Source organism: Aplidium turbinatum, chromosome 8, assembly GCF_918807975.1.
Source record: "Aplidium turbinatum chromosome 8, kaAplTurb1.1, whole genome shotgun sequence".
NCBI classification, from domain to species: domain Eukaryota; kingdom Metazoa; phylum Chordata; class Ascidiacea; order Aplousobranchia; family Polyclinidae; genus Aplidium; species Aplidium turbinatum.
The window spans coordinates 25,775,087-25,789,113 of NC_137479.1; the positions used below are offsets into that span (position 1 = coordinate 25,775,087).

A 14,027-nucleotide genomic window follows, 5' to 3' on the forward strand; every position below is an offset into this window, starting at 1 on the left:
CCAGGTGTAACAGCAGGGAAAAGGATGGAATGAAAAACAGTCTTTCATTATGAACTTTCAAAAAGTGTATCCAGACATGGCCTACCATATTTGTAAAATAAGTGGATGTAAAGGTTTCCGTTTGATTACGTTTCTCAAAGTGAAATAATTCGATTAGGTTTGTAGCCTATTGAACCAACGTGACCGTTGTACTAGGCTAAAACGGTTAGCCTATAGGCCTAACCCAGTCAAGATTCTCACGTAGGCTATTATAAGTGCATGATTGCAATTGCTTTCACTGTACGTACGGTAATCAACAAGTTTTATGGCTGAGGCATAGTTTTAACCAACTCACATTCTTAACCACCATTTTAGCAACTTTTTTGCGACCCGATGGTTGGCGACCCCTGCTTTAGAACATCACCATCGATTTATCAAAAAGAAGCATAGGCTAAGGCAGTGGTTCTCAACCGGGTTGCCGCGGCACCCGATGATTTACGTTTCGCAAGGGTACCGCAAGTTATTAGAGTAGCGTTGTCATATATACGCCCAGACATTGAAAGGATTTGGGCTAAAACTCAAGCGTAAATTTTGCACTAACTTTATTTGAAATGACCTTTATTAAATTGTACATGATACGATACAGAGCTGTAGTTAGTTTTGTTTTTGCAACAACTCTTTTCAAAATTATTTTTATTTGATGCAGAAACTTTTTGGTTTGACTGTGGGTGCCGCCAAATTATTTAGTTGTTTGCATTTTAATTAGGAGTTTGGATTTTTCTTTGCTGCTTATTCTCATGGCTTAAATTCTCATTTTAGGTTTTCGTTTTCGTGAAGATGCCTACCACACTTTAAATTTAATCAATTTATTCAAGGATGAACATCATAACTTTTTGAGAAAGTTTTTTTTTTGCAAACTGCTTAAAGTTTAGATATACTTCATCGATTAAGTTGAACTTTCGAAGTTGAATTTTTTTGGTGGAGAAAACGTTGTTTTTGAAAAACATATTTTTTCTTCAAAATATCTTTGAAAAAATTTACGTTTTTTTCTGAATTTTGATTATTCTTTTACAGGTAATGAAATTTGTATCTGGCAATTTTGGTTTCAAGCACTTGCGCAATGTTCCAGTATTGCCAAATAAAAAAAATAAAAAATTCAAAATCTTTTAGTTAAATTGGTTTGGTTGTTTTTTTTGTTTTATTTTTATTGAATCTTTATTCTCGGGCTGAGAAAGGAAAAGACTCTGACAAATTATTCCCGACAGTTTCGCATACTTGTAGAAGCTTTGAACCACTAATGCAGAGCCGGTTACCAGAGGTGTAGGTAGGCCTACGGAGTCAGCCAAATATAATAGGGGTAAAAAAAAGGCAGAAAAAACGGCGTTTGACGGGAATTTTCGCTTTTTTTTTAGCTTCACGTTGAAATTGATAGAAAAACACCATCTAAACGAAATTTTTTTTTTAAAGATCGTGCGTTGAAAAACGCAGGTGAAATGAAAAATTGCAGGTAGTCTGTAGTCATGTGTTGGCATCTGGCAACGCATTTCACTTAAAAGTACTGAAAATCCAAGTTTTGGACTTGGTTTTGAATTTAGCTCAACCATCAATCAATCAATGTTTTATTTGTCAGTAACAGGAACATAGGTACATGTTTGAAATATGCAAGTAACATACACAATGCAAAAGTTACACAAGTTCCCATACCGACAGGGAGACACCGAGACGACCATACGGTCTACTAGTCAATTGCCACCCTACAAATCGTCAAATCAATCAGTTTATTGTGCTGATAATTAATCAATGAATTAACTTTTTTGCGGTAGCAGCAGCAATAAGAAAGTGAAAAAAATTGCAATTTTTTTTAAAGAAAGCTGCAGAAAAAGTTTCAATCATGCATGGTTGGTTTGGTTTTGAACCTTTATCCTCGGACTGACAAAGCCTTGATAGTTTATTCCTGGTAGTTTCACATACTTGTAGAGGTTCTTGACGCAGGGCTGGTTATGAGATTGGCAGAGTGAAGTTTTCTGATTATTGAAGTGTTGTTGCCAGGGAATTATTCCATTCACTAGATGCCGCTGAATTTAGAGCAGTCCTAATATGCGTTGCTCAAGCGCACACCTCGAGAGTCAAACCAGCGCCTCGTGATCTTGAGCTGGGCGCGTAACCACTAAGCTAACCGGGCAGACAGGGCATGTTCATTTATTTCATACAGCAATGTTTTAGGTATTTGTGTGATTTATTCGCATTGGCTGCAATGCCAAGTTTCCTAACATTTTCCTTTGAAAATTGACGATAATTCACTTATCATGCATTGCTGAAGGCTTGCACAAAGTTGCTGAGCAATGTAAGTATTTATGTGTAATGCAAGAGTTCGGTAATACTTGGTTGGGACATTTTTACAATCTCTTTGTACTGTACTGAATCGTTAGTGAGAACACAGCTATTTCATTTTGGCATCATGACAAATAATTTGTTCAGATGTAGCAAGGATTTGTAGTGAATATTACAGTATAGACCTAGTGTTTGTAAATCTTGTCTTTAGAGCATTTTTGATATTGCTAACTAAGTACAATGCTTTACAGCCAGGATTTTGATTAGGTCTTTCAATAATATAATGTAGCGTATTTTGTACCAGAGTTTTTTTAAAGGATGAAGAAATCAAAAGAAAAATATTTACCTTTGGATCAAACAGAAGTTGCTACTTTAAATTCCAAAACAGGTGAGTAATTGAATGTATGATACTGCAACAAGAAACTATCATTGCATTTTCACATCGTGATTTCTATGGCATACACTGAAAGATTTACGTTATAAGGTTTTTTAAGTTCTGGGCATAAAAAGTGTTTGTTTTTGGAAGCCCACTTAATACTTATTTAGTATTTACCTTGGATGGCAGTGAGATGTTGCAGATAAGGCGTTCGGTTTCCAATCATACAATCCTGGTTTGACTCCCGGCTTAAGCTGGTTGTTGAAAAACACCACTCACTTTTACCCAGAGTGGGGGTAATAAATTCGGTGGGTTTAGTTGTTGGAGGAAAGGCAGTTGAGAAAAGGAACTGGCCACCCTACTTTTGTAAGTGCTGAAGGCTTAGTATAATGAGAGCCTTGTCTTCTTATCCCTAGATACTTGGATCCTGGTTTTTTTTTTGCTGAGACTTTTCGATCATTTGTCCAAAATGACTTGAAAAAATTTGGTCATTTTTTATTTATTTCGGTCATTTTTAGTCATTTTTGGTCATATTATATATAGTCAATTGACTAACTGCAGACAGTGCACACCGTTTCGACCTTCCGGTCTCGTCAGTGCAGTGTTTACGCTGGAATGGCCATGAAGGTATATACCTCCATGTGACATTTTCCTATTTGTGGTAGCCTACGTAAGCACCAAAAATAATACTACTGCCAACCTTGCCAAAGTGCTCAAACTGCAAGCAGTGAGCTTTGCGCAATGCATAGCAAGGTGCCCCCAGTAAAGTGCTCAATCGGCGTAAGCCAAGAGCGTCAATAACTGCAGACAGTGCATACCGTTTCGACCTTCCGGTCTCGTCAGTGCAGTGTTTACAATATATTTTTTCGGACATTTTGACCGAATTGACTATATTTTTTTTGGACATTTTGCTAAAAAATTGGTCAATGACCGATAAATGATCGAAAAAAAACCCAGCTTGGATCCAAGTTAGTGTTGGGCGATATATCGAATTTTCGATACGATACGATATCTTTTCAATACCGATATTTATTTCAATATCGTTCGATAACTCATAACTGCAAACCCCTACAAAAACGTTGCCAAAGCCAAACGGCAAAACTTGAAATTGCCTCGGCAATTGCTGTGAACGTTTATAACGAAAAAAATTGTACCAAACATGGAAAACGAGAAGCGAAAAATATGCTAGAGTAGTCTATCCCGACCGCACTGGTTGATTTGTTGTGATGTAATAATACCAAAAGTAGCGATAAAGCGAGCAACGCGATACGCACGCTGTTACGGTAATTCACGTTGAATAACTCACGGGGAGGAAAGGTAAGTTAATTTTGGGTTGATCCACGTTCGAGTCAGCACAAATCGATTTAATTTTCCCGGCTGGTTATATTGCGTAATAACAATGCCCAATAAGAAAATTACGTTTGTTTTACATTAATTCGACATCTAGCGACGTTGAATTATTATAAAATAACGTTAATTGCTCAACCAAGTACCGGTAACAAATTAATCGCTCCCCGCGAGAAGATTGCTTCGATTTAGGTATGCACTAACATAATTTCGGCACAATTGGGATACTGCGAGCAACACAAAGTCTGTTTGATGAAGAACTAGATGTCATAATCGGAATCATCAGATGCTGTATCGGAGGATGAGGTTGTCGTGTCATCACTGGAATCGGACACATCAAGAGGCTCATCGCTTGGCTGTAAATCTACACTGTCTTCGCCGTTCGCAATGAAGCGTCCACGTTTTGCCGCTTTCGTGCTTTGATACCCATCCACACGCCTCTTTCGCAGAGCTCCATCAGAGTGTTGACTAAGGAGCAAATCTATGGCTGTGGCATAACGACTGGGAGGAATGTCTAACCCTTAACCTTACAAGCGCTCTTGTGGCCTCTGCATTTTTATTGCCGACGCTAATGCGCCATTCATGCATCTGCGTCGGCAATTGCCGACACTAATTTCGAAGACTGAGAAACTCTTTTCTTAATTAGTACAAAAATATCGAAATATCGAGTATTTTTTCAAATATTGTATCGTTTTGTTTTTTTCACTATCGCCCAACACTAATCCAAGTATGAGACTCATTTTTACCTTACCCTAGAAGCCTGTTCAGAGTGCCATGGTACATGAGTGTGCCAGCAGTTAGTGCAGACTATTTGCTAAAACTGGAAGGTCTTTTCAGAGTGTTTAAATGATTGGATATGAAATGTTCATTGAGGTGTTTATGTTAATGATTTACTGGGAAATTCTCAAGATACTGGCATGCCTTCTTAAGTCCTTGGACGGAGCTCACTGTCATTTTTTATCATATCATGGTCATTTAAATGACTGCAATAGAGACTGTGCAGTGTGCATTCGTTTCTACATGCAAGCATCTATTTTAAAAACAACCCATGGATCACTTTTGTTAACCCTATTCGGACTAAGCTATTTTTGTGAGGTAATGGCCTGTTGTGTGGACTTATTCCATCCACACTTTCATTTGCTAATAACTTTTGATACGAAAACGTTACGAGGTTGCTTTTTTCGCAAAGTTAAAGCAAAATTATTGACAAACTGGTTAAAATTTTAAGTGGACACACATACTCTACCAGTTATTTGCTACTGCTTTTTTGCTTAAAGTAGTCATTTTTTTTAAATTTTTCTGATGTCTCCGTCATGATCTCCTGAAATCGTTAATATCTTCGTAAAAGGCACACGGTCCAGTCATGCATGTAATCCGAAATGTTCAGTAGTCATGTAGGTCACGCAGTAAATCTTGGAAGGCACAAAACAATACAAATGTTTGCTAACTTGCTTGTACAAGATGATAAAGTTTTTCAGATAACCTGGCAATTTTAGGAGTAGGGTGTCAAAAACTGCTGATAACTAAAAAACTATACCACATAAAAATGTCATTTTATTACTAAAACAAAAATGAATAATTTTTAGGAAAAGTCATAAAACTTCAGCTAATTTGAGCCAGTAACTTTTAAGTAATCGATGAAAGTTTTAGGTATGGACGGAACCCATCCACCCGTTAGTCCGAATAGGGTTAATGTACACTTTGTTGTTCTGAAATTTGTATCCCTCTTACACCCAGCAAGTGACTTAAAAACAAATTGTTTTATAAGACAAGCTTCAGAACTTTTTTATCATGCTCCAGTAACCTTTTGGCACGGTATACAAACTACATTTTAATTGATATGCACAATTGCACATGCAATTAATATTAAATTTCTATCTAATCTGTCACAATTCTCCCTTTAGCCATGAGGAAAAATGTCCCATGTGTTATTTCTTTTTATGTAAAGCGTACTTGTTATTACCTGGTGTTTGTAAGATAGCCACTGGCCAGTGGCCATAGTTAGTTGTTGCCACCAAGGGTATGACTTCTAGTGAATGCATAGCATTTTGTTGCATCTCTTACATGTTGTCTATCATGCACATTGCACAACTAGTACAGCTGGTTTTAATAAAATAACTTGTTTGAACCTGAAAGTTTGTAACCTCTACAAAAAAAAGAATTGTGAAATTTGGGAGCACAGTATGTAGCTCTCTAATCAGTATAAGCTTGAACAAAGTGATATTATGCAGCGTACCAGTAGAGTTTTATTTTTAGATACTTTGGAACAACGACCAGCATTGCATTCCGATTTGTGCCAACAGAAATTGTCCGGGAATTTATATCGCAAGATTCCTCCTGTAATTGAAGGGTCTCACCAAGAATGGTTGGACATGCTGGATGCAGTTTCTTCTGACTTGCAGTGGATTTTATCGTTAATTTATAAAAAATTTTGGTGTCAGGTGCATTAAATTGTTTTCATTACTAAACAGTAATATATATAATAGTGCTAGTGCAATCAAGATACGGTTCTGCTTGTCCTATGTATTGTTATTGTAAATATCTGTGTTGTTTTCATACAAAATTACTCGGCTATTTGTAGTTTATTCTATCACATATTTCACCAGTCTTGAGAAAATCATTGCAACATTTTGTGAAGCTGTGGGAATTTTGCATATGATAAACTAATTTTGGGTACTAACCACGAACAAGATTAGTAACTCATTTACGTAAATGCTTGCCTGGCAGCGGTTCAGATCTACTGGTCTTCTTAGCACATGTCTTGTATTGCCAAAGTGTTTTTAAGTACCTATGTTCAAATGAGTTAACTAATTAAAATGTGGAATTTTTTAAGTGTTTCCCTTAAACTGTTAAAGAATGCTTTATTTTGTGCACGGTATGATAGCTGTTTTTTCTATCCTTGTAAGTTAATTTAACAAGACTTTTGGGTTGCTGTGATTTCTATACTTTAACTGCTTTAAATTTCTCAGGTAGTAAATGACCAATCCATCCATGCTTGCTTGGATTCCTATTTAAGATTTGCTCCGAGATACAAACAGTCGTCGTGGCCGGAAGACCTTACACAAAAACATGATCACACCCATAAATTAGTTTTCATGGTGTTTTTGAGGTAGGGTGCTTTAATATGACTTACTCGATGAACTTTTAGCTGGAGGAATGAGTACAAACAACTGTAGTTAATCATCATCATAATCCATCGTCGGTTTGTTCCCCACTAGTGGGGGTGGCCGATTGTTTCCGCGCAGCAATTGTTTTTATCCCTTTTCTCCATTTCACCCTGTCCCTTGCATCTTCCTCCTTCAGTCCGATTTTTTTAAATTCACCCTTCACTTGTTGTTTCCACGTTCTTCTTGGACGACCGCGTTTCCTCTTCCCATCCACCTTTAGATCTAGTGCCTTTCTAAGAAAACTTCCTTCCTCCCTCCTTATCACATGTCCATACCATCTTACTCCATTTGCCCTTGCCATTTGGTCTATGGTCTCTCTCACCTCGAGCATATCCAACAATTCTTCAGTCCTTTTTTCCCTTCTCGTTTTCACCCCACACATTGCTCTCACCATTGACCTTTCCGTTCTTCTCAGGATTGCCAGTTCACTCTCTCTCAATACCCATGTCTCGCTACCATATAGCATTGCAGGCCGCACACAGCTCCGATATACTTTTCCTTTCATCCTTAGTGAAAATTTTATGCCATACAACATTTCCCCACATTCCCTGAACTTTAATGTTTTATGTATTTAGACTAGAGGTATTAGAAAATCTAACTTGTCGACTTAGATGTCGATTTTCATTACCACATTATTTTGCAGAATGTCGACTATGAAAGAATCACCTGAACATTTCATGACTGAAGAATTGTTTTCTCGGGTTATTTATAACAACTTTTTATTCGATGTTCCGCGAATGATGGATCTTTGTTCTCTTTATGGTGTTCGTGATAACATTCCACTCCTTAAGAAAATGCTTGAAAATATATTTCATCATCAACCGCATTATTATGAAGATTTGAAAGAAGCTTCTAAAACAGTGGTTCAGGTATGTGGGCTACTGTATATTGCATGAAATTTGAAATTCTCTTCATCATCATGTATTTTGCTTCAAAGAAGCCTGGTCTTCATTCCAAAACATCAGGGCCGACCAGTTGCCTGCATCGACTCCTACATCCGGTCTGCTACTATTTGGAGAATACGATTCGAAGAAATATCCCAATTAGGAGACAATCTTTTTTGGAGAAAGCCTTTCCGGAGATTTCTAAAATCTCACAGCAGCATCTGTTCATTCAAAGGAATTAGCTTATAATAGAGGTTAATTAAATAAAATCTCAGCGAAAAAAATAAAACAGTTGTCAAACGGCGTTTTGTGATTAACAATAAAATGAAACACCAACTTTACGCAGATTATCTGTCAAATCGAGCAAAAATGTCTCGCTTCTTTTGCCGAAAGTGACACTCCGAACAGACTGACCAATGGCCCTCCAAAAGCCCCATTGGTTGACATGTCGGAACAAAATTTCAAAGACATCATTTTCTACATTCATGACGTATTACGAACAATTCAGCTGTTCGCCGTCGACGTGTTTCCAGAAGCTGCTCAAAGTTTGTATGAAGTACCTCAGAATTTTATGACTATTTTTTTTTCTTGATTAAAGTAAGAAAAAAATTTGTGATAGAATGTGAAAAGATGTTAGGTTGATCTAAACTATTTTTTCTATATCTTTTTTAATTAGACTAATCACCAATTAGTTTGACAACACAAATTTTTTTAACACTTATTATTCATATTCACTCTGTCAATCTTGAATGCACTTTTCTATGGGGACATTGCAATTATGTTGCATTTGTGGCAAGTGAATTTGTTGACACAGTTGCGACCAGCAAAACTTCAAGTTTATTTCGATTTCAGATCGGCATCATTGGGAAGCTGCAAAAGATTTACAGTGAGGTGCTGCCTAGCATGCGCGATGAACTCCGTAACCGTCAATCATCACTTCCTCTTCAAACATATCACGAATTGAGAACTCACGTGAGGCAATCACGTGAAAGCTTGCTGGATATCGTTGGAGGAATCATAAAATCATGCGCTTATCAGCCAGTTATGGAGGCAATTGATGAAAGCAGTCAAGAAGAAATTGAAGGTCTTGTGGAAGAATACTTTGATGTATGTCGCTTTTATTCTTGTTCATCAACATCTCATATACATTATATTGCGTAAAAAAAGCTACTTTCATTTACGATGTGTTCAGGTTTTGTCTTCGTTGCTCTCCGACTTACGTTTCTTTGAAGCTTTTCAGAAGAAATTTGATATCAGGCAAGATGTCAGAAGTCTTTCCCAGGTATCACGTTCTGTCTTATTTAGCCTTCACTTCTAAAAATAGATGTTGACCGTTTGTATCTGAGTTTAGTATTGACTGGCTTAGCAAACCGTGTTCAGAGCGATCAAGCGACTATATTCCACGTCATATATTTACCCAGCTGGCAAATCAGTCTTTACATCCTCACAGTGGCGGATCCAGGGAGGAGGTGCGATTGCCCCGTAAAGCACAGAAAAAAGACGGTGTTTGTGCAAGGTTGGAATTATGTAGACTTATCCATCAGTGTGTTTTGTTGGAATCGTCCCTCCCCCTAGGCCTAAGGCAACTTGCGGGATCCGCCCCTGCGTCAGCAGACTTTGAAGCAATGTAAAAAATTCTAATTCGCTGGCTGGGTATTTTATCAGCCTCCTAAAGACCGGGTCACTGGTAACGTCTCTTTTTTGATGAACATAATTGTCAAACAGAATTCTCTGTGACAGGAGTTCCTGCTGTAATTCTACTTGCCGCGTATGCGTGAAACTGTTTTCATTGGGCACTAATACTATGTTAGTCTTTCATTCACTTTGTTAGGCTTGTCCTCATGTTGGTGAAACGCAAGCCCAGTTCTTCTTCCAAGCCATGGGTGATCCGCCTGAGCATGAAGATCCATCTTTAACCATCAGTGATGAGACTTTATTCAACGGGACGCAAGCAGAGAGCAGTCTAGCAAGTTCTTTATCTTTGACCAACCCTCCTCCAGGAGGAACCAGTGACGCTGAAACTGCGTCGTTGATCTCATCCGTAAGAGACGTTCTTCCTGATTTAGGAGTAGAATTTGTGAATGCTTGTATCCAGTACTTTGATTATGATCCTGAAAAAGTAATCCAAGCGATCCTGGAAGATAATCTTCCTCCTCATCTTCAAAACATGAACAGGTACAAAAATTTTCAATATAACTTCAATGGTATCAATGCATATCGGAGTGATTGGTGTCGTGTTTTATTGTGTATAAGCTAAAGCCTGCTTGAAAATGTATAATTCGAAGTAAACAGGAAGCTAATCTTTGTGTCCACTTTCATTGAATGTCTTGCCAGGACATAGCCGCATGTTTCCCGCAGTGTTCTGACCGACAACATTTCAAGGGTTAGACTGGACATGCCGTTGATTCCATGTGAAAAAGATGGGTTTAGCTGATTGAGGGATAAGATTTTTTGTGTCCTATTGTTTCTAAAACATTTTTATTCTGCATCTGCTCGTATTATTATAATTTTGCTCTTCTTTTCAGTAAGTTATCTATCCTTGTGAAGGGATCGTCTGGAGAGTCAAACCGATAGTAATTGACATTACTAAAATCTCCAGCTTTTGTACTGTAAACGAGAGGTGATTCTCGTGTCTATGCCATAACCTGATTTGATTATTGGTCGCAGGACTGTGAGCAGACTCGAACCGATCACAGCTGACAAGTCGTCCGCATCAGGAAAACTCGAAAGCATCGACGACCAACCTTCAACTTCTCAACAGAGCGATTACATGAAAGATCGAAAAAATATTTATGATAATGATCGGTTCGATGTTTTTGCCGAGCACAGTCGTTTTGATCGATCAGCGGTGCATTATGGGAAAAGTGATAAATCCCAAGTTTCTCATTGGGCAATTGATGATGATCCCGACGCAGAGAAATTGCGAGAATTGTACAGTAGATATGGTCTTGGCATTGAGATGTCAGACAATGATGGATACCTACGAACAGGTAAGGTAATTTTCATGGTGGATGTAAGTCTAAATAGTTTTACCTGGGTCTTAGCACAAGGCTGGACTCATTTGTCTAGTAAGCTCCTGCGGTTCGCTGATCATGCATGTGTGGCATTTATGCTTGTCGTGTGACTCCTAACCACACATCGATAGCTGACAGTAAAAAAAGTTCGGACAGCTGTAAATTTGGCCCCGTCAGTGACTCGCCTATTCTGACCACATCGTGTCTACCAAGACCTGGCTCAATTGCAAGACGAAGTTGCGATTATTTTTTTCTTGACGCTAAATTTCTTGTCTTCATTTTGGTTAGGTTTATCGACTAAGAATTTTTAATTTTTTCAAACAAAAGCAGTTACTCAGTTAACTCGAAAAGAAATCTCGGAACGCTAAAAGCACCACATATATTTTTGAGTGGGCGCCGTGCGCCATGTTGAAGAAGAAATAACTGAAGAATTACCAATTGTTGAGGCTTACGTGTGTTCAGATAAAACTATTTCCAAGCAAGGTTGCGTTTCACTTCGATTTAAAATTAGTTTGTCTTAAAATGATTTCGAGCTTGTTTTTTGTGAAGAATTTCATCAATTTGGGGCCACCTTTTATCAAGTGAAATTCCAATTTCCATTCCACCTTGACCAAAATTAAAATTCGTTTCGAACGTCCCAAGGTAGCCTACCTGACATTCTGCAATGGACTGTTTTGGATGTTCATACGTTTTTTTGATGCTGCTGACAAGAAACCAGAGCTGTGTAGTCGGGCGAAAAATATACGACTCTGACTTCTCAACACAGAGAACAAAAAACAATTGCGAACAAAAATTTTGTTTATTGGTTTGTATCAAGTTGGAGTTGGCTCTTTTTTTAACGACTCCGACTCTTGACACGCCAAAATCCTTCCGACTCCACAGCCCTGCAGGAAACCTTTTTAGAGATAACCCAGACAGCAAGTCAATCTTTTTTTGCATTGATTTGCTGTCTTGGAAATAAGTTAATATTTACAATGTAAATTTCACAACCAGTCTTTAAAAACATGTTCAGACGACATGCCGCCTGATTACGACGACGAATACGACGACACATATGATGACGTGGCTGTTGGTGCGAATGACGCGGACAGTGCGGATGAGTTGATGGAGAAGCGAAATAAAGAACTTACAACACAGAGCGATGAAGAAAAGTGAGTCAGAATTTTGTACAAGTATTTGACCCATGTTAGTGAGGTTATAAATAAAGTAGAATTCGTCTCTAATGTGTTATCGTTTAATTCGTCAGTTCGCCTTATTCGTCACACTTTTGTTGGTTCAGGCGCATTTCCTTTGGTTTCGACCTGTTTGCATAATTCGCCAGTTCGTCACTCTTTTTTAATTCCCTTGAGGTGATGCAATGTTTTAATTCCCTTGAGGTGATGAACTACACTGTAGTACTCACTGGATAAATGATGGTTCCCACCCCGACAAGCAGTAGCTTGTTATAAGGTTTTCCTGCTTGTTGATCAATAGCACTGCAATTGATAAATCTTCTCATTTTGTCATTCAGCGGAATGTACAAGTCCCCGGACCCTCGTCATTTCATTGAAAATCCTGAAATTCTTCGCGCTAAGGAGGAGGCGAAGAGAAGACAGAGAGAGGGTGACAACTACAGCAGAGGAGGAGGAAGAGGAAAAAGATTTACGAGGCATTCGCCATCAGAGAAACGTCCGACTTCTCATAAACATCCTCCACGAAGGTATCAAGAACATATTCCTAGAGATCGAAATCCCAAGGATCCACCCTCGGAGGAAAAACTTCCAGAAGCTCCTCTTAAAAAATCTGCCGCAGTAAATGTTCCCCCTCTTGAGAAATCCCAAAAAGATCCTTTTCTGGAACCAGGAGATCAAAAAGACTCATCAAAATCAAGTGATAAAAATATTGATCAAAGGAAAGGGGACAAGGCAAAACGCGGTGCGGGTAATCACCATAGAAAAGTTTGGGCGGGTAAAAAAGCTGGAGGTGGGGGGTTTAAAGGGAGGTGATCACGTGTTGTGTTATCATTAAATTAAAAAACGCATTCTAGCAAAGATAAACAATAATTCATGGAATATTTATGCAAAAGCCGCGAGTTCGTGTTGCTCTACTACTACGTGCACGAATGTGTCTAAACTTTTATGGTGTATTTGAAGATCCGGGAATAATTGCGAGATTTGCTTTGTTGCACTTGTGCAACCAAATATATTGAAATTTTATTATTAATAAAAGTTGTCTGACTGAAATACTGCGTCAACAAAGGCACAGTAAATGAGATAATGGAAGTGTAATTAAGGGGAGAGCTTGAACAAGGATGCAATGCTTTGTGTACCTACAGTCCTACACTCTGGGAACGAACTGCATTGCAAATCATTCACACAAGAAGCAGCGCTATCCACTTCAATCCACCAGCGCAAGCAAACTGATCAAAACAAAGATTAAGATGTGAAAACAAGTGGTTTTGCTACTTTGAATAACCTTCTTTGGGAACGTTCAAATATTACGTAACGCCTTTTTTCCGAATTTTTGACCCCCCCCTCCCCCATGTAACGCCAACGTAACGCTTTTTTCAATCCCCCCTCCCCCATGTAACGCTTTTTCACTACGAATTCAGCACAAAAAACTACCGTTCCGAACTCGAAAGCGTTACGTAACGTTTTGCTTGAACCCCCCCGATGTGACGCTAACGTAACGCTTTGCATAAACCCCCCCCCCTCCCCCTCGAAGGCGTTACGTAATATTTGAACGTTCCCTTTTGACACATTGTTTTAAACATGCCACTGTGTGTGTAGGCTGCTTACCAATAGCATCTAGAGCTCAAGAAAATAGCGTCACGTCTGGATAAGCTTAACATATGGACAGGTCAGATACTATGTTATAAAGCCACATCGGAACGTTGACACGGTTCTTGAATAGCTTCTCTGTTATGGTCTAGATCAGGGCTTCCCAAACT

General features: G+C 38.5%; 1 protein-coding gene across 2 annotated transcripts; it reads left to right on the forward strand.

Moving 5' to 3' along the window:
* Window positions 1-2,562: 2,562 nt before the first annotated feature.
* On the forward strand, window positions 2,563-13,309 carry LOC145775714 (activating signal cointegrator 1 complex subunit 2-like). Of its 2 annotated transcripts, none has more exons than XM_082587066.1 (11): window positions 2,563-2,698; window positions 6,290-6,474; window positions 7,003-7,142; window positions 7,844-8,069; window positions 8,431-8,640; window positions 8,937-9,191; window positions 9,277-9,366; window positions 9,916-10,259; window positions 10,752-11,074; window positions 12,111-12,249; window positions 12,609-13,309. In XM_082587066.1, the coding sequence occupies exons 1-11, from the start codon at window positions 2,629-2,631 to the stop codon at window positions 13,081-13,083; spliced, it is 2,457 nt and encodes an 818-aa protein (XP_082443192.1). In that variant the 5' UTR covers window positions 2,563-2,628; the 3' UTR covers window positions 13,084-13,309. The 2 variants fall into 2 exon arrangements, with proteins under 2 accessions (XP_082443192.1, XP_082443193.1); XM_082587067.1 differs by having other exon boundaries at window positions 2,577-2,698; window positions 6,337-6,474.
* The last annotated feature ends 718 nt before the right edge of the window (window positions 13,310-14,027 follow it).

Bases quoted from the DNA above. Each gene is read 5' to 3' on its own strand.
- LOC145775714 (XM_082587066.1), top strand. From the start codon at position 2,629: ATGAAGAAATCAAAAGAAAAATATTTACCTTTGGATCAAACAGAAGTT. The intron at 2,699-6,289 runs GTGAGTAATTGA...TTTTATTTTTAG, and splicing joins TACTTTAAATTCCAAAACAG to ATACTTTGGAACAACGACCA. The intron at 11,075-12,110 runs GTAAGGTAATTT...AAACATGTTCAG, and splicing joins TGATGGATACCTACGAACAG to ACGACATGCCGCCTGATTAC.